Source organism: Athene cunicularia, assembly GCF_003259725.1.
Source record: "Athene cunicularia isolate RWA chromosome 9 unlocalized genomic scaffold, athCun1 chr9_part2, whole genome shotgun sequence".
NCBI lineage: Eukaryota > Metazoa > Chordata > Aves > Strigiformes > Strigidae > Athene > Athene cunicularia.
In genome coordinates, this window is record NW_020799111.1 from 2,931,696 (window position 1) to 2,959,000 (window position 27,305).

Sequence of the window (27,305 nt, forward strand, 5' to 3'; positions counted from 1 at the left end):
CCGCAGCCCCGAGGCGCCCTGCGGCCTACCGGGAGGCGAGGCCGCCCTGGCCCGGCGGCGAGGGGCGCGCCCGGAGGGCCTCCCCTGCGCTCCTGGTGATGGGCTTTTGCAGGGCTTGTTGGGCCCGGCCCCGCTCGAGGGTGCGGGCCTTGTCCTCTCCATGCGGCTCCTTGGCAGCAGGTCCCGGCGGGGGGAGACGGCGCCTGTCAGGCGACGGCGGGGCGCCTGGGGCTTCTCACGCCCTCTGGGATTGGCAGCTGCGTCCCCGGCGGTGTTTCCCCTCACGCTGACCCTTGTGAACTCGCTTGTCCCCTCCCAGACCGGTGGGAGTGGGCCTGTGTTGCGGGCAGGTGCGCCCTCATTGAAGCCTGTGTATGCCCCGCTCCGAGCACGCCCGGCCCTGTCAGGTTACACAGTCTGAGGAAGGAGGGAGCTCGTCGAGCCTTCCCCCCGCAGGCAGCAGGGTGTTGCGAGCAGCAATGACCAGCAGTGTTTGACTGGAGAGGCCTTGGCAGGCTGAAGAGAGCATCGATCAGAATTGTGTACGTTTGGTATTGATCCAAGACAAGTAGTTTCAGTGTCAATAAAGCAGTCTCCGCTCTTCCAACTCTGTGTAATTGCACTTTGAAGTGGGACAAGTTGTAGGCCAAAAGGAGATGGTTGCCAAGTAGTACTTCTGGAATAAAACCTACATTTTCCCCAGTAACCTTCAGCTCAACGTTTTTGGCTTGCTGCTGTAATGGTTTACCTCTTAGTGTAATCCTCTAAGAGTCTCTTTTCTTGGGTGGGAGGGGAAAGAAAGTCTGAATTCTGATTATGTTTTTCTGTCTAACTTCTTGCTGCTCATTCTGTTTTCTTGCTTCAGGAGCTGACTTGGGCAAGTTCCTGGAAAGTACGTGTGAATTTTATTTTCCTTTTCCCATAACTGTGCTGGTTGTTTTTGTTCTTAAGAAACTTTAATAAACACATTAATTTGCTGCTTTGTGAATAGAACATTTGGTAGATGCACAGTGTGATAATTGGGAACCTTTGTAAACAAAATGACTGTAGTTGTCACCAACAAGAGTGTTTTTCTGATATTTTTAAGCTCTGTTATTGGGTGTTGGCTCCAATAGATAATAAGAGCTTTAGTATTACAAGATGTGGGTATTCTTGCTGTTCACTTGAATAGGCATCCTTTGAACAGTTAGCTGATGCTAAGGTAAAATATGCCCTGATCAGTCCTGGGGTATCAGCAGAAATGTGGGGAGTATCCATTGCTCCTTTGCACCTGTTTTGCTCCCCAGGCTCTTACAGTTCTACAAGGTAACAGATGTCAACAGTCATGTGTCAGTGTTAATTTCTCACTGTATGTGTGATTAAAAAGAAAAAAGATTCTGTCTAATAGTCAACTGTATTAAAAGGAAGTAGAAATTTATCCAGAGAAGTTGAATGCTGCCAGCAAGACCCGCTTCTTGTGTTGAGACTCTGGTAGACCGCTTTCAATAGCTGACAATATTGTATCTAAATACTAGGTTTTCTTAATGATATTAAGAGCTGCTCAGGCTTTCCCAGTGCCTAGATACATGAACATGCATGGGGTACCTGTTTACTATTTCTTTTAGGACATTTTCTGAATGGTTTCTTGAGCCTGTCTTTTTAAAGCAAGAGCATAGAAGTAAAATGCAAAGTAGCCATGTTGCAGTGATGCTTTGTTTCATGGGATGCTTACAGAAATAATTTGATGCCAAAGGAAAAATTTCGACTCTTGCAGATCCTCTTTTCACTACAGATACTGATCTTGAGTATTGTAAAATATCCTCAGATACTCCTATTAGTGGGCTTTTTTGCCTTCCTAAAACATACAGTAAATGAAAAATATGATCTTTATGGTGATGCAAGTGAAAAAAATGCGTGTAAATAGAGTTGAGGGCTATACAACTTAATTTTTCCAACTGTTCTGCTCCTTGATTCAGGAAAAGACTTTGTGTGTGAAAGGGGAGTGCAGAGAAGGTTTTGTTTTTTTTAAGGAATTTAGACTAAGCACCACTGCATCTCTTCTGTGCTTGTTGTCTCCAAAGGCCAATTGTCTAAATTGAGTTCTATTATAAACTGGAGTTTCTTATACCTGAATGTAAGAAGAAAAGTTGGCAGCTCTTTTAAGATCTATAGATACTTCATTTCAAAACAAACTAGATGTCAAAGTCACGTGGAACATCTCATGTGGGCAGCTGACTGGCTGAAGAGGTGGTTTGCTATTATATGTCTCTGCTGCAAGATCTTTCTATTTAAATATAGAAGGGAAGCAGTGGTTCACAGTAATTGATGAAGATGCACTAGTTAGCTGGACCGTGGTCTTTTCCTTCCCCTCTGCCTCTTCTTTTAAAAGTAATTCAGGCCTCCAGCTTTTTAGATTTATTTTTTTGTTTGTTTGTAATATCAAGAATATGCAATTTTGATTCTTCCTGCTTTTGTCTGATCTTGTAAGTTCGGGTAACTGTCAAATACATGTTTCTTACTCTTTCATTGAAATCTTTAAAATTCCTTCTTAGGGCTTTCAAAGGTATGATGCTAAATCTTCTCATAGTCTGATTTAGAAAAAAAAATTCCTTTTCCTAGCGTTCCTCATTTTTCTTTTTTTTTCTCTTGCTGCTTTTGCTCAAAGATGAGTGTAGATAAGCTATATTTAATTCATGATTATAGACAGAACTAAGGGACAGAGCAATAAAAATTTCTGCTCACCAGGATAAAAGCACAGGCCTGATCTGCCTTCTTCCTACATAGCTTGCTAGACATCCATTGGGTGCCTTGGTAAGGAGAAACCCATCTCTTTGTTACTGAAGAAGCATTTGTGTTGAAAAGGACTCTGTTTCTTTGTGTTGTTTTCTGATCAATTTATTTTAATTCACTGAGTGACATTTGAAAACTTAGGTGTGTGAAATGCTGCAGGGGGATGGTATTTACTTTTACGTACTTTTACAGGAACGAAGTCAGTTTTCAGCCCAGCTTAGCCTCCCCTTTCCTTTCTTGCAGTCAATTCTTGAACCTTTTTTTTGGTTTTGTTTTTGCACAAATGGTCTGGCTTGAAAATTGTCAGAACTGAGAAAGCTTAGCAAGTTTGCTCAAGGTGTACACAAGTTATAGATGGAACTAAGGAAAATTAAGTACTTGAAATTATAAGATCTATACAACATTGGCCCTCTTGTGGTTGTTGGTAGTATATATGTGTGTGTATGTATAAAACACCATGTAGTTAATCAGAGTGATGTTTAATACCATTGTTTTTTCATCTTTAGCTCAGATGATAGCAGGGGTTTGTAGCAGCCTGAGGTCTTCACGATGCTCTGTTAGTAGCTGAGATTGCCACAGTGCGTTTGTTACAAAACATGTCCACTTTTTTTGTAGAGGGAGGACTGTCAGTCAGTTTTCTCTAAAGGTGATTAAATATTCTTTGAGTAGAGAAATTGTAGTGATGGCTTGATGTCTGCGCAAGAATCTAGGCTACCATTGAAATGTTTATGTCCCTCGCTTTTTTTTTTTCTTTTAATGGAAAGGATGAATAGAATTGTTTTGATGCATCTGAGGTTTTTGGTAACCATGAGATCAAAGTGTGTGTTTGCAGGAGCAAGCCTCTCCTGTAATCCTTAAAACCTGTAATATACAGAAGATGGATCTTTAGACCTCAGGATTGTGGGGAAAAGCAGAAGGGATACTAGGAGCTCTGTAGAGATAGTAGAGTCTATAGGTCAGTGAGAATTTTTCATGGGGACAATCAAGATAATTTTAGAAAATTTGTCTTAAAATAGTGCCTTGTTGACAGTGCATTTTGGATCACTTACTATTTTTTTATTCCCTCAGCTAATTATTAAAGCTGTGTATTATGATTTTCTGTCTTTTTGGCCATATGTTTTGAAAAATCTGGGCAAGTAAGAAAGAATGATTACTTGACGTCTTCATTAGTGACTCTTGTATAGGTAATTTGTCATAAACAGATAAACAAGGTTACATGTTAGGAAAATAAACCAGTTAGAAAAATATTTTTGTATGTTAAATAGCTGATATTACAGTGACAGTAAGCATAATGCATTGCACTTTGTGAAGGTGATGTTTTGTTACTGATATTTAGTTCTTTTTAGTCAGTGGAGAAGTACTTACATTAACTACAACTTGAAACACTTTTTTTCTCCTGTCACTGACAACACTCCTGACAACAGATTGAAATACTTTGCATTCTGTTGATAGTATTTTATGATAAAGACGCTGGTTTGTGTGACTGGGAGATTCAGAGGCTATAGATGTCCATGTGTAGATCAGACTGGCAGATCTGTGGTCTGTGTGATAGTGTTGGTTCAGATTGGAAGAAACAGAAGGACAAGATGCACTTTGTGAAGATTACTTTGGGTGAGGTTTGATGATGAGGAACGGAGAGCTGAATTTATGTAACTTCAGACCTAGAGTCAGAATGTCATGGGGCAAGGAGTTGGTATGCCTGGCAAGTAATGGATGTGTAACTTGATTTTTCTTTTGAGCCGCGTATGGTAGAATCTGAAGATGATTTAGGTTGGAAGAGACCAGTGTTTGGTGGTTGTCTGCTCCAGCCTCGTGCTCAAAACAGGGCTGACGTCAGCATTAGCCTGAATAATGTGTGTGGTAGAAAGTGAATGAGGCTGATCATGCAAGTAGAGTTTGGCAGGGTTTTTAAGTAAAAGCATCTAATAACTTGATTTAATAATTTGGAGGCCCAGATCAACTACCATTAAAACCAGTGGAAGCTTTTACATTAGGCTTAGTTAATGCTGAATCATCTGTATGTGTAATTTTCCCCATTTATGTTATACTAGGCTTTGAGTACTAAGGCAGGATCAGGATAACATCAATTCAGCTTACAAAGATGTGGTTCTTAGATCAAAAGAAGTGATTATCTCTAGCTATATTAACATAAAGAGAAAAAAGTGATAAGCTATTAAAAAGTGTTCTAATTCATATATACTAACAAGTTACTTTCTGACTTTCTGGCTGATGAACATATGCAATCTGATACATGTACTATTTCTCTCTTGTTAGGACTTTTTGTTAGACACTTTGTCACTGTTGAATATTTGTTTCCTGAAGTATAGGATGTCTCAGAACTGCATGAGGTGGAATGTGTAAGAAGTGGTGAGGGCAGAGAATTTCTCCAAAGCCCAGAGAAGCTGCTTTTATGTAAATGACATTTAAAAACAAAACCAAAAAAACCCCAACAACCCAGATCTCTTATTTCAATGAATGTTTTCAGTGAATATAGTCGGAAGCTTTGTTCTCCCACTTTGAATTATACGTTTGGGCTGTATAATGCGTGTGAGGAGTGGGAGAAAGGTGCTGCAGTGTGGTTTTGGTGGCATTCATGTAGTCTGGCTTCTGGTCTCATTTGAGGAGCTGGTAAGCAGACTGAGCATCCTGGTCTGTGACATCTTGTGGAACGGTATAAATTAAATGTTTACCTACCAGCAGATTTTCAGTTTACAAGGCAGACAGATGTGGAAGTGATTTTTTTTCAGCTGGAAAACAAGAGTGCTGGCAGGATTTTGGGACAGGATTTGGAATGAGAAGTGGTTTGCGTTCCAGCCAGTGGCAGGGCCAAGGGTGTGGTCCCCTGACTCTGCTTGGAGCTTAATCGCTGGTGACTGCCTTTGGCTGGAAGTCTTGTAACAAAGGTGGAGGTTACACTGCTTTCTGGTGGAGAAACCGGGAAAAGCTTTCACGTTCGTGTTCAGGTGAAGCAAGACGTGGATAGTTCTCTAACCAGCAAGTTCACAATAGTAGGTAGGAAAGGAGGAAAATTTCTGGTATTGTAATATTTAATGTTCCTTTTTTTTTTTTTTGGATTTTGTTAGGTGTGTGGGTCTCCTTTGTGTCTTGTCATCCTATCCCAGAAGAGCTTCGCTGCCTAATTCTGGTTTTTGTCATTCTCAACTGAGGTGCAACATGTTGCAAGCTGCAGCACTTCATGAAGCTTTAGATGGATCTGTATGCAGAGAGCAGAGGGTGGACAGTTTGGTCCAGCTGTTTGAGAATGCCAGGGACAATTTTTGACCAGGAACTACTGAGAGATTGAAGCACTTTTGCAGTGATTTGAGACAGGAAGGTTATAAGACTTTAGGAGATGTAAAAATGTAACTGTAATAATGGAGGTGTAGTTTCTGGAGAAGTAGATGGTTTAGACATTGTTCTCTTAAGAAAAACTTTCTCTTGGCATGTGGGTAGATAGGCCTTGAAAAATTCAATGCCTTTATCAGGATAAAGGCTTGGGAAGCCAGAAGGGACTACTGTTACTTGTCTGGCATCTTATGTAATGTCACTAATGGATTTTTTTTTTCTGATTAATTTTCTGTTTAAACTAGAACATACTTTTTAGAAAACCATTTATTGTTGGCCTGGAAACAACTTATTCTGTTGTTTATCTCTGAAAGTCTTGCTTCAGTCCCTTCACTGAATAAACTTGGATCTCCAGCCCTTAACTGCTTGATCATTTACAGACTGAGCAAGATACTTAAATTTTTCTCAAAGCTCAATAAATAGAGCTTGGTGTGGTTTTTTTCCCCCACTGTAAGGCATAGCTGTCATGTTCTATACATTTTTGAATACCTGATTTATCAGCTCTCTTGCCTTACAGACAACAGAACAGGACAGACTATCCCTGCAGTGATAAAATCAACTCTATATTTACTCTAGATTTCCTTATTTCTGTATTTAGTGTTTTCTGTTAGCTCTTCTAGTCAGTGTTGTATTGTATGCTCCTTTTCAGCTGATTAATTTCATAAATCTCAGGCTTGTTTCAGGACTGTGTTTTTTCAGAATAACCTTGCGTTTGTTGTATATTACCTGTTTTCTGCTTGTGAGCCTTTTGATTGTATGCATGGCCTTATTAAGTGCAACCTGCTATACTGGACCAAGTAATTGAATAACTCATAGTGGTATTATTGATGATGTGTTATTTCCATTCTTTACCATATCCATGTTTGTCATCCTCAGGTTTTAGAAGTTTGTGGGCCAGTGTTACAGTTTCTATAGAGATAGAGAATAGAATCTTTTATTCTGTTTTGAGAATAGTTTGCCTTCTGAGATGGGTTGTTGTAGATTATTTAGAAGAGAAGGTTAAAAGAGGGAGGATTTGAGACTTTTCATGTGGTTCTAAATGATTTTGTCCTTTTTAGCCTTCTACTTAATTGAAGTGTCCAGCGGAAGTGAAAATCTACTTCACCTACTTGCTTGAGCGATGAAGTTTCTACTCTTACAAAAGTATATGTTGATGGAATGTCTTCCATAAATCCACATTGGCTTGTCTTAATTATGTCAGTGTCCTTTAATCAGTGTTGTCTGCTTTAGCCAATGATTAATATCAGACTGGTAGTGTAGCCACCTGAGTCATCCTGTTTACTACTGTACTTAGAAGGTAGCTTGCATACAGTTTGGGCTTTCTTAATATTTCAAGAATTGGAGAAAATCAGCATTAATTATTCAGTCAACTTGTTTTTTTAAAAAACACTGTTACTGGCTCTAGTAGCTACCTGTGGAATGTTTTCTTGCTTGTGGAAGGTGAAGGTTTATCATCTTGATATAACATTGCTGTTGCATGGTGGAGTGCTGCTGTTAAATTCCTGTTTCTGGTTTATTTAAGGAGAACCCAGTTACTTGCACTTATATCTGCTTGTGTTTGATTTCCATTGTGTTCTTTGGTTCTCAAAATTTTCAGCCAATTTCTAGGTCAAAAAGGCTGTTTCAGATCTACAGTGGCAACAGAACTACCTTGAAAGGGAAGGATACTTTTCTTCCTAAACATCTGATCAAACAGCAGACTGTTTCAAAATGAAATAGCTGTGCATAGAAAGGATCAGTGGTATATCTTTTTTTCCAAGGTTTAGATTTCCAAAGCTAATAAAAAACCTGAAGCAAGCAGCAGCCCCAAAGCTATAAATTGCAGTGGCAGTCCAAATCTTTTTTTTTTTTCTGTCTGTAGGAAAGATCGGATGGGCAGATGTGAATGCAGTCATTGCCTAGACTCAGCTTGGGATGCTAAGAATGAGTTTATCCAATCAGCAAAACATCTTGGTGAGACAGATTGCCATGTGGTACAAGACAACAGAATTCTGTAATGGAAATGTAGGAATTAAACATTGTCTGCAAATCTTAACACAAGTGCCCATGAGTAAAGGGCAAACCTTAAAATGGCAATTTTGTGTAAATCTTGAGGTTTAGCAAAATCTGAAAAACATGGCAGTATAGATCTTTCAAAGTCTCTGAAAGCCAGCTTTTTGCCTAGATATTTTAGCTATACAATTTAAAAGGCCAGGGCTTGTGGCCAAAATGTGCCACAGTAATTATAGACCTCCCTTAGAGTTTTTTCAACTGAAACATCTTCTTACACATTTTACCACACAAATCTAGCTGGTAGAATCAAGTTCTGACTTGTGTCTAAAGCAGATGTTTTTGAGAGCTTTAATAGACTTGTCAGGTACTAAATGGAAAGCTGAAAAATAATTTTTAAAGCCACGAGCTTGGTAAAACAACCATTGTACCTAAAGCAAACCAATGAAATGAGTGTTGTTGATAGCAACTTCTCTACCTACAATGTTACCTGTTACTTGTGAGTGAAAGCTGCTGAAAGGCCTAATGTTACTGGATGACATTTTGTGTCTGCTCAGAGGATGGTCTTCTGACTTCCAAAATATTAAGCTGCTGACAAAATAGGATGTTTCTTCCCTTGCCAGCCCACAGGTTGATGGTGGGGTTGATGTGATTTCTTCTCTTTCCAGTCCTGCATGCTGATAGTGGGCTGGTGGCTGCAGTACTACTCTAGGAAAATGGGGTCCCAGTTCCAGTTTATGAAGCAATTCCATTTCTCCCCAGATATGCAGCTTTCTGTAGGATTGCATGATGCCTTGATCAAGGATTGACCTGATGGAAAGAAAACCTTGGAGAAAAGGTTCCCCTTTGAAGGGGTGGTGGGAAGTCCTTGGGTGGCTTTCTTGCCCAAGCAGTGGTGCTCGCTGGACAATATCAAAATATGGCCTCAGTTTCTTGATTCAACTTGAGGGTGTCCCAGTGTGCTCTTTGCCCATATAAAATCTGTGGCTGTGTAGGTTCCTCAACCAGTAGCCATTAATTTGTAGAAAAATCTTGATTTACAGAGGCCTAGCTGTTCAGAAAGGGGCTTTTCCCTCATCAAATTATATCAAGGAGGAAATGTGTTAGGTATATATTATTTTTGTGGAATTTTTTTTTTTATTAATGAACCAGCATAGAGTAAAAGATGAAAATTAACATTTTAATTATTGAAGTTTAGAGCCTAAGAAAGTTATCTAGATAATAAAGATCTGATAAATTCATGCCTCCTTGGCCAAGTTAGTTATGACCTGATCATTCATTCGCTTTTCTTAATTCCTCACCCTTTTCTTTGCTCCACCCTGGCTTTTCCAAGATGCAAATGCTGCATAGTCCACCCCAACTTGCCTTTCCAGTTGGTACAGCTTCTCCCTTGTCCCCAGCCCTGTGTGTGCTGTGCAGTCCCTGCCAGAGGTGCCTCTCCAGTCTGACTTCCATGCTCTCACCTTTTGGCTGCTGCTTTGTGAACCTGTAGCAGCAGCACATGGTTTTTGCTTTCCCTATCTTGTCTGCTCTGAAACAGCTAAGTGTATTCCTGTTGCCCACTCAGCATCTTAGCTTTCTTGAGTCTTTTTCCTGTTCCTCTGCCCTGCTCCTCCCAAATCATTACCTGTTTCCAGAGTGCCTCCTTTCCAAGGGTTTTCTTTCAGCTTTGCCTGTAATTACTTTGTAATATCTGTTTTATTTCTGGGTGGTGTTGCCTAGTAGAGTAAATTCACCTGTTACACCTACCACCTGTTCAAATCATTTGGAGATCTGCTTTCATTCTGTTTTGGGTTTTGTTTTGGTGAGTGTTTTGTTTTGTTTGTTTTTTCCTGTTCAGCTACAATTTCATCCACTTTCAGGTGTCTTGCTTTCAATTCAGACTTCACATAGTCAGAACTTCTTAGGGAGGAAGTAATTTATTGTGAATGCAACACAGAAGAGGAAGCCAGCAAATAGTTCCCAAAACAGTGTGGCAGCCAAAATGAGAGACAAGGAAGGCCATTTCACAGCTCAACGGGGTGAGATTAACAGGCTTTGAGCATGCTTGTAGGTACTCAGTGCTTATGAGTCTAGTAGAGAAAGATAACACAGTATTTGCAATTCTGAGTAAGGAAATCCAGAGTCTGAAGAGGGTGGAGCCGAGTGGGTCCAAAACTGGTAAAGCGCTCGATCCTAACAGATTTTTAGTGCTTTATCCTTGTATCTGATGCTTCTCAGCTGTGTTTTCATTGCAGTTTAGCATTCAGTGCCAGCCTTTTTGGTATTACTGATACTAAGCCAGCCTTGATGTTAGGAGCTAAAGATTTGAAAGCTCCCCCTCTCCCCAGCAGAAGGATTAACAGGCATTGCAGGAAGCAAAGGGACAGCCAACCAATTAAGGCTGCTAGGAATTGTGTTAGAGGCTTCTCTCTGCCAAGGTGTGCATCATGCTTTGCTTGAATTGCCCCACAATATTTTCATGTGTGGCTGCTGTATGTCGTCTTCAGGTACCTAACCTTGTATACAGATGTGCAAAATGATGAGTGGATATACCATGGACATTATAATGAGCTGTTGGCTTCTTCAAAAAGGCAACCCAAAGCACAGCAAAATCATCTCAAACTAGGCCTGTGAGAATAGCTGGATATTTTTGTATTGGCTTCTGATGCATGTAGTGGGGATAATTCCATTTCATTATATAGGGTTATTGTGAAAATAAAAATATTACAATTTGTATATAAATTTTATATGGCAAAAAGTTAATATGGCATGTAGTAAAAATACATGAGGCAAACATTGGTTGTTGGTTTGGGCTGCAGGGAGTTTTACAATGATTTGTAATCTTATGCCCAGAGGTTTGGGTAAAATCTGCTCAAGCAATTTTAGCATCTTATTTTTATTAGCACTTTCTAGCTTTTAGGCTGTTGGGGTAGGGTTTTTTCCTCCTTACTTTAATATCATTACTTCGGTAGCATATATGTAAGAAAAAATTTTGTTTCCTTTGTTTGGTTTTGTCTTTTTCTTTTCTTTGATAACTAATGTCTTATCCACTTCTATCTCCCAATGTTTTCTTTCCCATCACCTTTTCATGCAAAGTATAAACAAACTTAGAAGCTCCTTATTTAGTCCTTGGTTCTATTAAGAAACAGAGTTTTAACACAGCAAAGTTCCCTCCCTACCATCTGCCTTTATGGGTTCTTGAAGTCTTAATCAACCAGTTTCTGTAGGTAATGTTTCAAATCTTTTTTTTTGCCTGGGCTTTGGCTATAGTGTTTGATTGGTTTGGTGATATTTTTTTTATTTTTAAATACCAAAACCCTTTCCTTAGCAGATTTGGATTTTGCTGTTGCTGGCAGGAAAGAAGAGCTGTATTTTCTTAATGCGAAAGATAATTCTCCAGAACTGCCTGGGCTGGACTTGGCTCTGATAGAGAAAACTTCATAGCCTTCCTGTAGTCTTGTTCTTTCCCTCCACTATGGCCTCATCTGCTGTTGTCCATACACTCTTGATACATAGAAACTTGACCTGACCTTCGCTAGTGTCAGCAGGCCCTTGACTAATAGTAATTAAAGTAGCTGAAACCTTAAGTTGTTCATTTGTTTGCTTAATAAAACCAAGAATGAGAGAAATACTGTCATCTGCCTGCAGATTTAGGAGGATGTCACAGCATTGAATGTACTCAATCTTTAGAAGGCTTATTTTTCAAGAATGAGCAGTGGAAATTTCTTGAATACTCTGCCACTCAACTGGCAAATCTTTCTTGCTGTAATTCTAGTGGGTTTTTTATCCTCTTGTAATTGTCAGGAAGCTGCAATTCTGTTAATTAAGCATTACTGTTCTTACAGAAGAGGATTATGCATCGAATTCTCTGTGTTTGGTTGTCTTGCGTTAGTTGCTGATTTGAAAAGGGACTCTTTGTACAAATTGTTTCTTTGAATTCTGTCTCTTTTTTTTTCCCCTGATATCCTGTTAGAGCTGCTAAGAGAGGAATTTAGGGAACAGATCTTGATCTAGTTACTCCTATATTAGTAAATTAATCTGTGTTGGAGAGCTGAAATGAACTCCTTAAAAATAGTAATTCCACATAGTCAATTTTTTTCACTTCTTTGCATGACCAGGTGTGCTTTTGTATTGTGAAGCAATTTATGAAGGACTGTATTAATCTGGTTGTTTACATAGTAAACATTTTTATTTTTCAGGTTCACGCTTTTTAAAAAAGAGGAATAGAACAGGAAAAAATGGCAGCAGAAACTCAGACACTTAACTTTGGGCCTGAATGGTGAGTTTTTTGTTTTGTGAGACTCCGGAACCTTGTCTAAAATTTTAAAAACCCAATATGAGTTTCTGTCCTTTGAGAGTGAATTGATTGTAAGACGGAATGGGATATAATGTCTTTGTTGTTCCATCCTGCTTCACCTTAGTTTCTGGTCTGTGACTGAAAGCAATATTATAAAATTAGTCTTCAGTTTGTAAATTGGTGTTGTGTATGAAATGAATTTGGCTTCGTGTTATGGTAATGCATAAACATTCACATTGCTACTGAGTATCTGAGGGAGAAATAATGTTTATGATCTTGAGGGTATCACACAAAGTAATTGAAGAAGACTGGATGGTTTGGTCTTTCCATGTGATACATATTAATAGGGAAGTTCTTACACTTCTTCCTGGACTTAAATCTATAGCTAAGCAAGCTTTTTTTCCCCCAGTATTAAAAAAAAAAAATTAAAAATTCTATATGGAATATAATAAAGTGTGCATTTCGTGTGATAGTTTCCCACATGTGTGCACTGAAAAGTGTCAGGAAAAATGACCTGTTCTGTTAAAGGGAATCCATGACATTGTATGTTCTTGTCAGCTGTTAGTTTTCCAGCTTGTATGACATGCACTGTCCTGGCTTTTGCTAAAGACTAATTCCACAGGTGTGATTGTTGTTCAGTATTTGTTCCGATTCTTGTTAATGTGTTGGTGACTGCAATTGCAAACAAGAATTCTGGATGGTGTGGTTTCTGAAGAGTAATGTGATCCTGAAGTGTGTAAATGGGAGTATGGAGTGGTTATAGGAAATATAATTGCTGCAAGCATGTGTTAAGACTGTTACTGGAATAACATACTCACTGTTCCTGACATATTTTTATACACAATGTCAAAAATTGGGGAATGTTCAACAAAGGAAGAAGACATGATTTGTGGCCTGGAAAACAATGAGAGCACTCAGTCTATTTTGTTAGATTGAAAGAAGGTTAAAGAATGACTTTATCATAATCTATAAATACACCCACTAGGCAGATACCTTATGCTGGAGTGCTCTTCAGTGTAAGAGACAGACATGGTTAGATTCATTGATGGATGGAGGCCAAAGTTCTATTAAAAAAAGAGAAGGGGGAAGGCAACTCTAAAAAAAGCACATATTTTAACAGTAACTTGATTGCTGTGTCATAGTGAGGGGACTTCAGTCTCCATTTAGTTTAAAAAAAAGATTACATTATGTATGAAAATATATATTATACTTCAGTGAGTTACAAGATTCTTACAGGAATAACGGAATAAAATTTGAAGATTTATAATTATTCTTTTGTGTTGCAGTATAGTCATGTCTGTCATGTGCTGTTGTATCAATTAATAGTGAAACTCTTGGTCACATTTGATCTGGATTGGACATTGCATGGAGCCATCTAATCCTTTGAATAATTCCTCCCCAGGCATTTTTTGTTTGGAAGTGGTATGTAAAGAAGCTGCCACAGGGTGGCACCAAACTAAAAAAATAAGATGAGCATTTGACTTGCAAATTACCTTTTCCTTTCTGTTTAAAGAACAATAAAACAAATCAAGGCATGCTTCAATAATTAGGTGAAAGGTAGCCTCTGAATCACTGTTTTAGTTTAGAGCACCTTCCTTTCCAGGGATTTTTCGATCGTTGGGAAGAGTTTTCATTGTTTGTCTAAGATGAGCATCGAGGATAATGTAGGAAAATGGTCTGGGTTTTGTTTCTTGGCACACGTCCTTTTGTAAAACATTCCTCAAACTTAAAAATATAGGATATTTAGGTAGCTGGGGAAATGATTGTATGTAATAAGACTAGTCCACCTGCAGAGTGGGAATAATATCATGCAGCTGTAAGATGTTATCTGCAAGAAGTTGAGTAGCTTACCTGTGTGGGATGGAACCAAAGGTAATAGCATATTTATCTGTTGCTATAAGTTAGATTACTACTTGAAATGTCTCTGAAATAAAGTGTGGCCATATTTTTTTTACATCTTTTTTTTATTGAGACACTAAACTAAATGATGTATGTGCTCTCTGGAAAATACCATTAATTCTAAGTTCTGAAAAAGGAATTTGGAGTAGAGTAGGATTACAGAGACACAAGAAGAAACCTCATGGCAAAATTTACTGTACTGTGCTGTTCTTTAAACTTTGTGAAACAACTGAATAAACTTCCTCTTTATATTGCTTGCTGTGGTGTCTCGTGTGGTAAGAATTTTTCTTGTCAAAAAGAAGCTGTTGCCATTAATTTCTATGGAAGATTTACAACTGAATTTTGTGCAGCCAGTATGAATAGCTTAGCCAAGGCTTTAGGGGTATAGCTAGCTTGCTATATAGTCAACACAAAAGAGTTCTCCAGGAGATGAGTTGAATTCCTTGATGTGCTTGTGGGAATATATATATATATATTTTTTTTTTTTCCTTTCTCCTGGCTGTGGGAAAAAATGAAGGCAGCTCTTTCACTCTTCTCATTCAAGCACTGTTTTAGAGTTTTGAAGTTAGACTATTAGTGTCTTTGGTACTGGATTTATTTAATTTGTGTCAATCTGTAGATGTGCAGAGGCATGATAGCAGAGGTGAAGACACATTCTCCTCAATTGTTTTCATTGCTTTTCTGCTTTATTTTAGGCTGCGAGCTTTGTCTAGTGGCGGGAGTGTAACATCCCCTCCTCTGTCTCCGGCTTTGCCAAAGTATAAACTAGCAGACTATCGCTATGGGAGAGAAGAAATGTTGGCACTTTTTCTAAAGGATAATAAGGTGAGAAGGAAGAGGAAGAAGGCCTGATATGTGTATTCCTAATGACAGTTTTGTACTTATGAATAGTTATTTTGTCATTATGGACAAAGAAATTGTGTGTCGCTTGGCAAAGAACTGAAGGATTCTGACTGTGGGTTTTTCTCTGTGCATGCTTGTTTGATCCCACTCTTACTGCATTCATTCTGTTTGATTCTTTTTTTACCACTTTAGGGACAATGTCCTATACCCTCTGAGAACAAAAAAACCTGGTTGCCATATTTGGTCTCACTGCCACAGATGACTGAGGGTTAAAGTCTCCTTGCAGCTGTGCAGATTTGCTGCCTCAGTAGGATTTTATTTAATATAGTGTAAAATAGTTATTTGATTCAGCTTGAAAGGCAGGCAGTAAATCATATTAGCAGATCATCTAAAAAAGGCAAGAGCTCCCCATTTACCCTGACTGAAGGCAGTTAACTTCAGCAGGTAGCCAGCCCGATGAGAGCAGTCCTCAAGTAGTTCACTTCTCTGGGACTCAGGACACAGATGCAATCTAGCACATGTTATACATATATAAAAGGTCAAGAACTTCCCTTTTGTTTAATTTCAAACAAAGGTTTTCAGTGATACAAAAGTCACATTTCGGAGAGCATTTTAGTCAAATACTTTATTCATGTGATTCAGGCAAATGATGCATTTGTAAATATCAGGTTTTTCTGTAGATGGTGACAGAGGTTGGCTTATTGTTGCATCAGGCACATAGTGACTTGAAAGTCTGAATCCCTCCAAGAGCCTTACCCTTGAGTCAGGGAGGGACTGCAAGAAATGATGTCAGGTTGTGCCTTTATCTTTGCATATAGATGTGTGCACATACCTCCATGTTCTTACCCTGCATTGACTGTGCTGACATTTTCATACAGTGCTGGGAGCTCTGTGTTGCTTATACACGGATTCCAGGGCGTTGAATGTCAAAGATTTTTCTAAAGCTGTTAAGTGTGTTATAGCTTAAAGCCATCCTTTAACATGCAGAATGATCATGCTGTACTTTGAGAAGCTGTGATTTAAACCTTGATGTTATGCCTGGATAAGTCAAGCCTGTCAGAGGTCATTGTCTTTTGCAATTTGTGTGTGTTATATCAGATGATGCCAAGACCTCTACAGTTGTGACGGATTCAAAACAACCTATTAATACCCTGTGTTACAGGAAGCTCTCCGATGGTTATGAATGGTCCAAAAGAATTTTTTCTGCTTGTGTGTTTGCCAGAAGGGCATTATTAGTAGAGCATGTCTTGCTTTTGATATACATGTGTTTCCATGGTGTCGAGCAATTCTAGTTATTGAGACTGAGAGGACTCTCGACACGGTTTCTAGTTAACTACCAGATGTGATGTTTTTAAGCTGTATCTTGCACCCTAGTCCTTTTTCACTGTGTCATCTTCTATCTTTGCTGGCTGAAGATTAGGCAGAGTTGCATCTCTGATTAAAAGATACTCTGATTGAAAGCAGGAAGACTTCTGCTAGCATATGCTCAAATGAAAAAATAAACTCCTAGATTGCATTGCTTCAATTAAAATTGGGAGAAGTCTTTATCTCTAGTATTGTGAACTGGGTATTTTTGAAAGAGTTCTCTGTTGGCATAATTAGAGCTCACTTGGCTGTAATTGCAGCTTCTTGTCCACGTGCTCAAGGTCACATCTGCTGGTGGAGCTTTCATCTGATGATGGACTGATTAAAAATTAGTGTTAAAACGTATGTTTATTTAAATCATCAGTGTTCTCTACTTAATAAATACATACTTATAGTTTCACTTTTTTGTTTTACTCTCCTTTCTGGTTGTAAATTGGAAATGCTGACTTTAAATCAAATACAACCTCTGTGCTACATATGGTTGTTTTGTTAACATATAAGTAAAAATCTGGCTATAAAAGGATGTTGAAGTTAAAGCAATACTTTCATAATTTACCAGATGAAATTTCACTTGGTTCAAATTTGAGCTGCAGTGGAGTGGAAGTTTGAATTCTGATGTGTATGATCTTGTCACTTTACATATTACAGTTGTGGGTGGTAGATGCTTTGGTTGTTTGTCTATAAGAATCTTTTTTCTTGGGTGCATAAATTTGCAGTGGAGTTACACCCACCCCAATAAATGTTATTGGAAGCACTGGTGTACCAGGTAGATGGAGACAGAGTTGGCAGGATAAAAAAATTTTTTGTAAATCAAAGTATGTGGCATCATCCCTGAAATGGAAATACTTGGGTATATTTGTATGCTACTTTCTTTTCATATAGATACCTTCAGACCTTCTGGATAAGGAGTTTCTGCCTATTTTACAAGAGGAGCCCCTGCCACCACTGGCACTCGTACCTTTTACAGAAGAAGAACAGGTTTGTATCTTCTTTAAAAAAATAAAAATCTTCAGGTTGTCATTAGTGTAAGGGAAAAATAAGAGTAAGCCTTCAATAAAAATCATAAAATTTCAAATTAGTACATTTCAGGGAAAGAAATTATGAAAACATACTGTGTTAGCATAAAGTTTAAATTCCATTTATGCACAGTTATCTTAAATTTGAACAAAGAGTTTTTTTCATATGATGTTCTGTTGATAGTACAGTCAACTTGTTAAATCCAGGATCATCTTGTGGGAAGTATGGCCTTTTTTTTAAGTACATAGAATTTTCAGATCAGTGAAAATTTTTCTGCAGTTTTTGGACCACCTTTGCTGTTGAAATAGAAGTGTCTAAATTCTGTAACTTCAGTTTTGTGGTCTTTGGAAAGTGCTGAAGTTTTTGACTGGTAACGTTTTTTAGGAAGGTGCAGTACTCTTAATCAAGTAACTGCTTACATACAAAGTAGTTACTTCTTTGTTTGGTCTCTATAAGTATATAATTAGTTGGTGAACAAGATAAGAGTCAGAACAGGTAGTCCACAAAGGTGCCATTTCAAGGGTGACTGATCTGAGTAGTTTCAAAGCACTTGCTTTAAACTTGATTCCTAGCAGAGAAAACTGTCTACATCTGCCACACACACTCCACCCCACTCCTTATAAATGCCTCAGACATGACTCTGAATTGATTTCCTCTTTATGTCTGTCAGAATGGCTGATTTTGCAATTTTGCTCTCTGGTTTGTCATGTTTCTTAGCACTTTTCTTTCTTCAGGATTCTGTAGTTTGATTGTTTGTTTCCTAATAGCAAGTGAATGTTTTTACTGACTTGAGTGTAATCTGATTTTTGCAGGGCTGAGGAGTGTTAGTATTAGTTTCTTAAGATTTCAGAGCATCTTCCTTCCTTAGCCCCATGCTATTGTATTCTTGAGTTTTTCATCATCTTTTTGTGCCTGGGTATTCTGGCATATCATCTTCAACTGTTCTGAAATTTCATCCTCTTCAGTGTTGATTCATATTTCTTGTGTATTTTTAGGATGCTGTCCTTTGACATACTAATAGTTTAGCTTTTAATCAGCAGTCATGTTTAAGTTCACGTGAATACAGTCTCATATAATAGTTAGTCTTAAAAGGCAACTGAGATTGAGAATATGCTTTTATGGGAAATCTTAGCCCAGCTTCTATTCTTCAGGGGGAACAGGAGGGCTTCAGGTAGCAAGCCCTGGAAATGTTCAGTCAGACATACTGTAGCACACTAAAATTTTGAACCTTGGTGTTAAATACCTTTGGACATATTTTTTTGCTGATGCATAGTGAGTCCTTTAGACAGTAAACTATGAGCTTTATATGGTTAAAGGAGACTATTGACTTCTGGTGATTGTCAATATACTCTCCAAGAGGAATACTACAAGTTTAAGGCTATGGTATTGAAAGTGTGCTGAGTAGCCTCTTGGTACAGATGAGATGGTAAGTGCTGCTGAGCTTCAGGGATAGGTGGTCCTCTGCTCTAGTGCCCAGTGTTTCATCAGTCTTGAAAACTTCTGAGTAGTTGGTGTCTGCTGTGGCACTGTGTTTTTCTGCTCCTTTTCACCTGTAATCATACAGCAGTCTTCATGGTTGGTTTAATAGTTCTCTACAACCTCCACAAAAAACTTAATCTGAAAAATGAGATCCATATTCCCTTTTTAAGAAAGTCTTTAATGCTTTCTGAGAACCCAGAGGCTGAGAACAATCTGTTTTTCTTGTCTGAAGATCTCTTTTTCTCTCTCCCCCCCCCCCCCCCCCCCCCCCCTTCATGACTGATTTGAGATACTGAGGGAATGGCATTATTTAGGCTACTAGAAATTCCTGGTGTTTGTTCCCCATGACAAAATAAACGTTGTCCATCATCAAATATCAGAAGTGATCTTGAGGTGAATATTGATGACTTTGCTGCAGGCTGTGGTGCAGGAGAGCTCTTTCACCTGAGATTGATAAAAGGGAGTTTAAAATGCCTGGGACTCCTGTAGAGAACAGGCTGATCAGAACACTTGGACCTTGGGGAAGTGTTCAGCTGAAGCTGAACTCATCAGGCTTACTCTAGGCTTGGTTTCAGAGGAGTTTTTCCTTGCAACCTGATAGTTATGCACCTGATAGCATTGTAGTTGTCTGTGTAGTATGTCTAGGAAGAACTTGTCTCAAGCTGATTTAAAAATGTGTTATCTAGAGGTGGATAATAGATAATGTCAGCTATATGAATTTAAGCTTAAATTTGTTTAGTCCTGTGGAATTTAACTAGTCAGATTCTTACGGCTACAGTATTCCCTCTTACGCGATGTAGATAGACTTTGGCTGGAATTGCTGGTCCTTTTTATCCTTTTAATGCAGAATGTCAGCTTCCTGGTGGTAAGGATGCTGAGCTCACCTACAGCTCAACTGATTCACCTTGTAAGTTTTGTTATAGGATATCATAGACTTGTCTAAGATCTGTTTTCAGGGAGCTGTCTTTTGAAGAGAAGAAGGTTTCTGTAGGTAGAGCTTTATATCTATCTAGAGGAAAATAGAAACCTTTAACAGAGGTTTCCCACCACCAATCACTGGCAATATACAGTATATGTTCCCTTGCCTTTCCCCCTGTCCTTGTTCCTACTTGCATTAGCAAAGAATTCAGTTGTCTTAATCTTATCTGCTTCTGGAGTAAGGGAGCCTCAAACTCTTGCTGAATATAATGGAGATTTTTTCTTTTTTGTCCTCATTGGTTATGTTTGACATCTGTTTCTTGGGATATATTCCACTTGCTACAAAAGGATTACCTGAGCCCTTGTTTTAGGACAGCTTTGCTCTTTGGTGTGTATTGTCAGGGATGGACACTGAAATAATATGGTAACCAATAGTAGGGTGTTTTGCTTTTTTGACTTTGAATTTTGTTACTGTGATCTTACAGTGTGGATTATTATTATCACTGTGCACATTACAAGGATTGCATCTTCACCACAGCAGTCTCTGCAGAGGGAAGGGAGAATTTCTTCAGACTTGACGTAGACAAGTCAAATAAAATTTTAAAAAATGGCTGAGGAAGTGAGATTACTATTTTGTTTTTATTGGGAAAATAAAGCATCAAAAACTAAGGAATCTCCTATGCAAGACAATGAATCTGGTCAATAGCTTAAAGTTGTTCCTGCAGTAAAATATTTCACTGCTTCACAAAAAAGCAGAAGTATTAACAGCAGGAAAAGTGGTGATTTCCTTAGAGGCAAATGGAGGTGGTTCATTTTGTCTTGCTGTTTAAATGGTTGCTTTAAACTTTTAAGAGATAGCTAGGAAAACAGAATCTGATTTACTGGAGGCTGACCTTGCTGTTTTGCCATGCATGGCTAGATATTTTTCTCCCCTCAAGTTTACTTAGTTACCAGTTCTGTCTTGAAGGAAGATCTTCTTTGTAGAATTAGAACATATGAAGCAGTTAGGCTTGTTTCTGAAATGGTTCAAAACTCCTTCAGATGTCTGTTGGCTTTGATGTTAGCCATTTAGGTTTTAAACAGTATATAATTTCTTGTCTCATTGTTCTCTAAAGACCTTCAAAGGCACAGTAATTCAGATGAGTTCATGTGAGCAATTTGCCTCCTTTAAGTTCCTATCAAGAAGCCTGATATAACAACTGTTTGGAGTCCTTTGCATTCTAATTATTTAAAACTTGCCTTCAGAAAGTGTGTGTGAATTCACTCGTTAGTGTTTCTGGTCACGCTCCTGCATTCTTTGGCCCAGTTTTCCAACTACTTGTGCTCAGAGAATGGGGCCAGAGTTGGTTATAATTATCCATTCTTTATTGAAATAGTTTTTTTCTTTAGCAATTATTTAATTTTAAAATAAGTTAATTTTTACTGGTGTTTATTGTCTTACTAAAATGCGTATCACTTAAATTTTGTAAGTCATAAATACACTTAGTTTTCCCCAAAACATGTTACTCCTGTGATATATTTAGAGAAAAAACAAGACTGTCTTCTGCAAAGGAGATTGGTAAATACAATTTTATTCAAGTTCTCTTGCTCTTTACATGTTCTGCTTTGCTTAAGAAGTAAGTTTAGAACTGGTATTAATTAATGGTGTTAGGTATAGGCAGGTGCCAATCTCTTTTTGCAGCTTAATAGCTGTGTTTATAGCTCCTGATGTTCTAATCATTTCCGAGCTGGAATCATCTGATAAAGGAATAGGTGCTCACTTGCTACCTTTAGAGCATGGAAATGTCAGGTAAGTGACTTGGAGGCGCTAACATTGACCAAGATCCTTTTATAGACTGCTTCAGCTACTCATGTCTCCAAGGAATCCTTTTCCCTGTTAGCGTTAGATAGTTGTAGAGAATTTGTAATGAACATAAGGAAAGCAAAATTGGTATTAAGCTAAATTTAGGATAATGATAAGTGTTTCTGTTTTGTTTGTTTTTATAAAATCTCACCTTGGCTCTTTCTTCTTCTTGGCAGAGAAATTTCTCGATGTCTGTAAACAGTGCTGCTGTCCTGCGATTGACGGGACGTGGAGGAGGAACGGTGGTAGGGGCTCCTCGAGGTCGAAGTTCCTCTAGAGGTCGAGGTGAGCTGTTAGTGGAAGGTGCTGCAATGTGTGCTGGTGATCCAGGTTAAAGCTTCTGAAAGATCTTAGACAGAGCTTGGTTATAGCCTGATTCTCTTATGCCCAGTTTCTTTTCCCTTAAAGCTTTGAAACACTTCCAATAAGATGGTGTTAGAGAATTAATATTGTGTTCAGTGATTGTTGTGCACACCTTAGTGCATGTCTGGTACCTGTTATGTTCCTTTGTCAGGTTGGTGGGTGTGGAAAGCAAAAGGGAAGGGTAGTTTTGAGATGAAATAGGTAATTGTTTGGTTCAGAATTGTTAGAAATAACTGCATTAAAGGTATGAAACCAAATTATAGGGAAAGGAGCAGAATCCACAAATGTATTTAAATTAAGATCGTAGTAGGTGGTGTTCAGTGGTCTGAAAAGTCATTTTTGTTTATTAACATCCTGAGAATAAACTGTAGAAGGTTAATGGCAAGATATAATTGAATTTGGGAGAAATTTGAGTCTTGCCAATTTTAGTGCATCACTGTAGTCATTTTCTCATCCTGGATCACCTCAAACATTTGCAAATCAATTGAGAAAATGTCCTCAAGCCATATCATTAGATTCAAACCAAATTGTTAAATCTAGAATTTATCTTAACGGTTGACTTTCAGTGTGCATACTGCTGTGAACAGTATTTTGGGTGTGTTATGTATCAACATGATGGGTTACATTTACAATACTAAGAAGCTAATAACTGGGAAATACCATCAGTAGTAATGAATCATGGAACTCTGTATTTGCAGGTGCTTAGCTGAGGTTTCTCTTAAGGTCCTTTCGAATTCTAAATGTTCTTAACTGGTGATGTTGTCAATAACATCTTCAGAAATCACTTCCATATATAATTAAGTACTCGACCAGATATTTGCTCCAACTTAATTTGTGCTCTCATTTCTGTTCTCACTTCTTAATCCTGCTTTCTTCTTGGGTTACATCTTTCAGATATTTGTAGATTGTCCTCTCAGGGTAGCTTTCCAGCTAAGGCACATGGGTTTAAATTTTTACAAGGCTATCTCCAGATTTCCTTGTCACTTCCCCTTCTTTATTTGGCATTGTTTTTGCACAAATGCTCAGGGCTTAATTTAAAAAAAAAAGTATGTGCACATACATAGATAACACATATATACCTTGTTATATTTCTGTTGTACATTTGAAAGCTGTTGCTTTTTTGCTGTGAGCTTTTAATGTGCTTATTGCATTGCTACCATCCATGTTTAACTTTTTCTGGGAATACATGCATTAACTATTTTTTTTTTTTGATGCATTGAGGCTTAATTCTGCAAATGAAATGAATGCTACTTAAGACTTGGTGATTTGAGATAGTATGACCACTAGTGTGCTCTCTAGATTCAATATTGAGATACTTTGACCATTACCAATGAATGTCATCCTTACGCAGTGAGCAGTGGGTTGTTTTTTAATTGCCCCCACTAGTTTCAGTGAGGTCATAGGGTTAAATATAGCAGAACTTGGCTTCTCATCCAGTAATTCTATTACTGAATTTGTATGCATGGAAATTTTGTTTGGCAATAAAGTTTTTCAATACAGTTTTCATTAAGTTGACAGCACTTAAAGTCTATGCAGTATTAAGACTGAAAGTGTCTACTTCATATATCCCTGGCTTTTCATGCTTCATTTCTAAGAGATGTTAAGAAATATCAGCTCAAGAACTTTGCAAAACTCATCTTTTTCACTTGGTTTTCATCATTTGATCTTTTTCTCTTAATTTGTATGAATCATCTGCTGTGCTTGTTACTCTATTCTGTCATTCTTATCTTCTGCTAAGCTGTCAGTGACACTTTTCTCCAGTAAATTTCTTCAGTAAATTACTGAGCTTTCCCTCTCTTCTTGATGCTGGTTGCTTCTTGTTTCTTCCACTCTTCCCCTTTTCATTTTGTGAGCAATTAGTTTTGGGCTTTAGGCATGACGAGTCTTCCCAAAGCTTCTATACTCTATAAACAAATTAGGGCTTCTGCCAGGACAGAACTGTACATTTTGTACGTTTTTTTATAATTATACACATGATGTTCTTGTAATTAAGAACTTTGTTTCTTATGAAGAGCTCAGTGTTGGAATGTTGACATCTAAATAACAAAACTAACATGTTGCTTGCAAGTAGCAAGTTTTAAATGCAGTTCTGTTTTTCAAGTTACTTGGTATTTCTTCAGAGTTTGTTCACTAGATGAACTGCTTCACTTAACAGTTGGAAAATATTTTTCTTTATTGCACTGCAAAACTGCCTGGGTTCAAAAGGTTATCTGGTGTTTTTCACAAACTCTATTTTACATCATTGTATGCAATAAAACTTCTGCTGATCAGTGCAGACTTAACTTTACCAACTCGAGATTAATGTCTTGAAGTGACTTGCAAAACAGTAACTTCAGGGAAGAATTTGCATATACAATTAGATTTGTTAAGTTCTATTGCTGAGGCACAAGTCCCAGAATTGTGTTCCAGCACTGGGGAGCATGAGAGGAACTCTGTGACAGATCTGCAAAGGGAAGACTGGGTGACCTGCTGGGAAAAGGAAGTTACTGTTCAAACTCTAAATGTGACTTCCATCAGTAGCTACAGTGTAACAGTAAATACTTTCTCAGTAGTCACCTCAAGTCTTACTGACAACGTGATTACGTTGAACTGATGTGAAAATGATTACAGTGTGGAAGTCGCTTTAATTTTTTGTTTAAAGTTTTTATCCCTGTGTGCTGAAATACAACCTGACGTAACTGTTAAAATCCATTTGCAGTGTGCAAGTGCCATCACTAATACTGTATGTGTCTTGTTTTGGATTTCTGTCTCCACACGTTTTATTTATTTCTGAAGTTACATTCTCTAAAGAAACCAAGTACTTGCACGTGACCTTTTTTCTAATTGACTTGTTTTCCTGGGAGCTCCCTGTGGTGTGCAGTTAAGCGCTGTGCTTTGTGCTGGCAGGACTGGAATGTCAACATTCATGAATAAGAGCCTCAGACGAGGAGAGATTTAAATAGTCCCTGGAATTGGGCTGTAAGCTTACCGACACCTTGTTTTGTAGCTGTTCTCCCTTTTTGGTTAAGACCCTTATGAAGAGTGCTTTGCTTCCTGATAGAGCTCTTTCCCCTCCCACCCTCTTTTCCCCTTTGTCATCTGTCTTTGCTGCTGTTGGTAAGTGTGTAAATGGTGTGGAAGTGGCAAGTCCTCATACCTGAACAGCAGTAGTTAACTACAGTTATCCAGCTCTTCCCACACAGTATTATGGATCATGGATCCTAAACTCTAGTCATGCTGTAATTTCAAGAATTTGTATGTTTTATTGTGGTGTTCGTTTTTTGGTTTTTGGGTTTTTTTTGTGATGACAGTTAGAATGACAGTGTGTGCTGCTTTTTGCCCTCTTGCTCGTGTCTTTTATTTTTCACTTAAATTCAGACTTCCCTGGTTTTTAGGTTAGAGACTCTTGGCTGTTATGATTACACCATATCCAGTGGATTGAGGTCTTCGTTCTGAGGTTTTTCAAGGAGTTACTGAAATACAAACGACACAGCTGCTCCATTCAATTCTTCAATGGAAGGGTTTATTGACATCTGTTGACTTTGCATTCAATACTTTGTGCAACATCTACACTTAGAAAGTCTGCTCCTCACGTACCAGGCATTTTTTCGGAAGTGGCATTCTGTTTAAAATAAGCATGTTGTTCTAGATTTATTAGCTACCAAAAAAAAAAGCCAAGAAGTGCAGAAACAGAATAGTGAACAGTGTGCTGATATGTGCAATTTTATCCTCTCTGCAAGCATTTTTCATATGTTCTGTTTTCAGTATTAGCTGTGTCCTGGTGTGCACTTTCAGGTCAGACATCTACGTAATATTTGCTGAATAACTGACTTCGTACACCACAGTTTTCCTTAACTAGCTACTTAGCCTCTGTAGCTTGGTAGGATCTCTTTTAATGCAGTATGCCTCTCACACAGTGGTTTACTTGGTTTCTGCTGGGTGGTGTTGAATGGGCACCTCTCCTTACCGCACCTGGATGGGGTACCTTGCATAGGGCCGTGGAGGGTTGGCAACACAGTTGGGACAAAAAGTGGCTTCAGCAGGTTCTGACCGGTCCTATGTGGTATCAGTACAGCTGGGAGTTGAGTAGTGTGGCCCCTCCAGGCAGCCTTAAACTGAATTGCAGAGGTGGTTTGTTTGGATCGTTTGCAAGGTTATCTTTTAATTCAGACCATTTTGGTGACTGAACGCAAGTGGAATAAATGCTGATGAACCCTGACATAGAGGGGGCTACGTGAAGAGAAGTTTCTCAGGCTGCTGTTTCAGGTACTTTTAAAGCTGCTGTAAGCCATGCTGCTGTTAGAATAACTCTGATTTTTTTCTTCCCTTTATACTGGGCAGTTGCTTTCTTTGCTGGTGAAATTTCCCTTATTGCCAACCTTTGGCTCTGCCAGTTGTGTGTCTGCTATCAGTAATCAGTGTGCGTTCATGCTTGCTCACACTGCAAGGGGAGCTCTGCAAATGTTGCTGTACAGAACAGAAGAGGACAACCGGTTTTGTTTCTGTTGGAAAACTGTACGCAGCTTTCCACCTCCACTACCTCAGAGACATGAGATGAGTCACTGCCTTTGTTCTGCTTTGACCTGCCTGCCTATGGCTTTCTCTTGTGAACTGCTTTTGCTTTATTATCTCCTGTGAGAGGAAGGAAGAGAGCTTTCCTGTAGTGAAGAAACTAGGCAAAGATTGCCATTGCATGAGATGCTTAAACTTTCCTGGGCTCTATTTGTGGAGAATAACAGCTTGGAGTCCTCTTCCAGGATCTTAGGGGACCCATATTGCCTGAACTGGATAAACATTGTGGTACTTCTGATGTTGTATCACATCTTTACTCTTTCTTGCCTTTGCAACTTACTTTGCCCTTGTGACTATGGTCAACCTTGAAGTATCAGACTTGCCATAGAGAGTGTGTCCGTGTTTCTAGTACAGTCAGAGGTCTGATGCTAATCTCTCCTCTCTTGCCTTGAGTGCTCAGTCAACTCCTCTGTCTCTACCTGAGTTTGTGTAAGAGCAGCTATGCTGAATCAGGCAAGGGATTGTTTAACTCTTGTCTCCAGCAACATCTAAAAGACGACACCTTGGTAAGAGAATAAGGGCTACGTAAAAATACAAAGATGAAGAAGCAGCCCATAAACGCTCAGCTTCCAGACATTGGCAGCTCAGGTTATTTCCTGAACCAGAGTGGTCTCTGTGTTTACTAAATATCAGTGTTATTTATCT

At 38.6% G+C, this 27,305-nt stretch overlaps 1 protein-coding gene across 8 annotated transcripts in view; it reads left to right on the top strand.

The window, feature by feature from the left end:
• The first annotated feature begins 865 nt into the window (after positions 1 to 865).
• GIGYF2 (GRB10 interacting GYF protein 2) overlaps positions 866 to 27,305 on the top strand; it is a 76,127-nt gene continuing 49,687 nt past the window's right edge. For all 8 annotated transcript variants that reach the window (XM_026855448.1, XM_026855449.1, XM_026855452.1 and 5 more), the window contains exons 1-5: positions 866 to 892; positions 12,285 to 12,364; positions 14,977 to 15,106; positions 17,372 to 17,467; positions 21,923 to 22,031. In XM_026855448.1, coding sequence (XP_026711249.1) covers positions 12,324 to 12,364; positions 14,977 to 15,106; positions 17,372 to 17,467; positions 21,923 to 22,031 — 376 coding nt within the window. In that variant the 5' untranslated portion in view covers positions 866 to 892; positions 12,285 to 12,323. The remainder of the gene's footprint in view (positions 893 to 12,284; positions 12,365 to 14,976; positions 15,107 to 17,371; positions 17,468 to 21,922; positions 22,032 to 27,305) is intronic.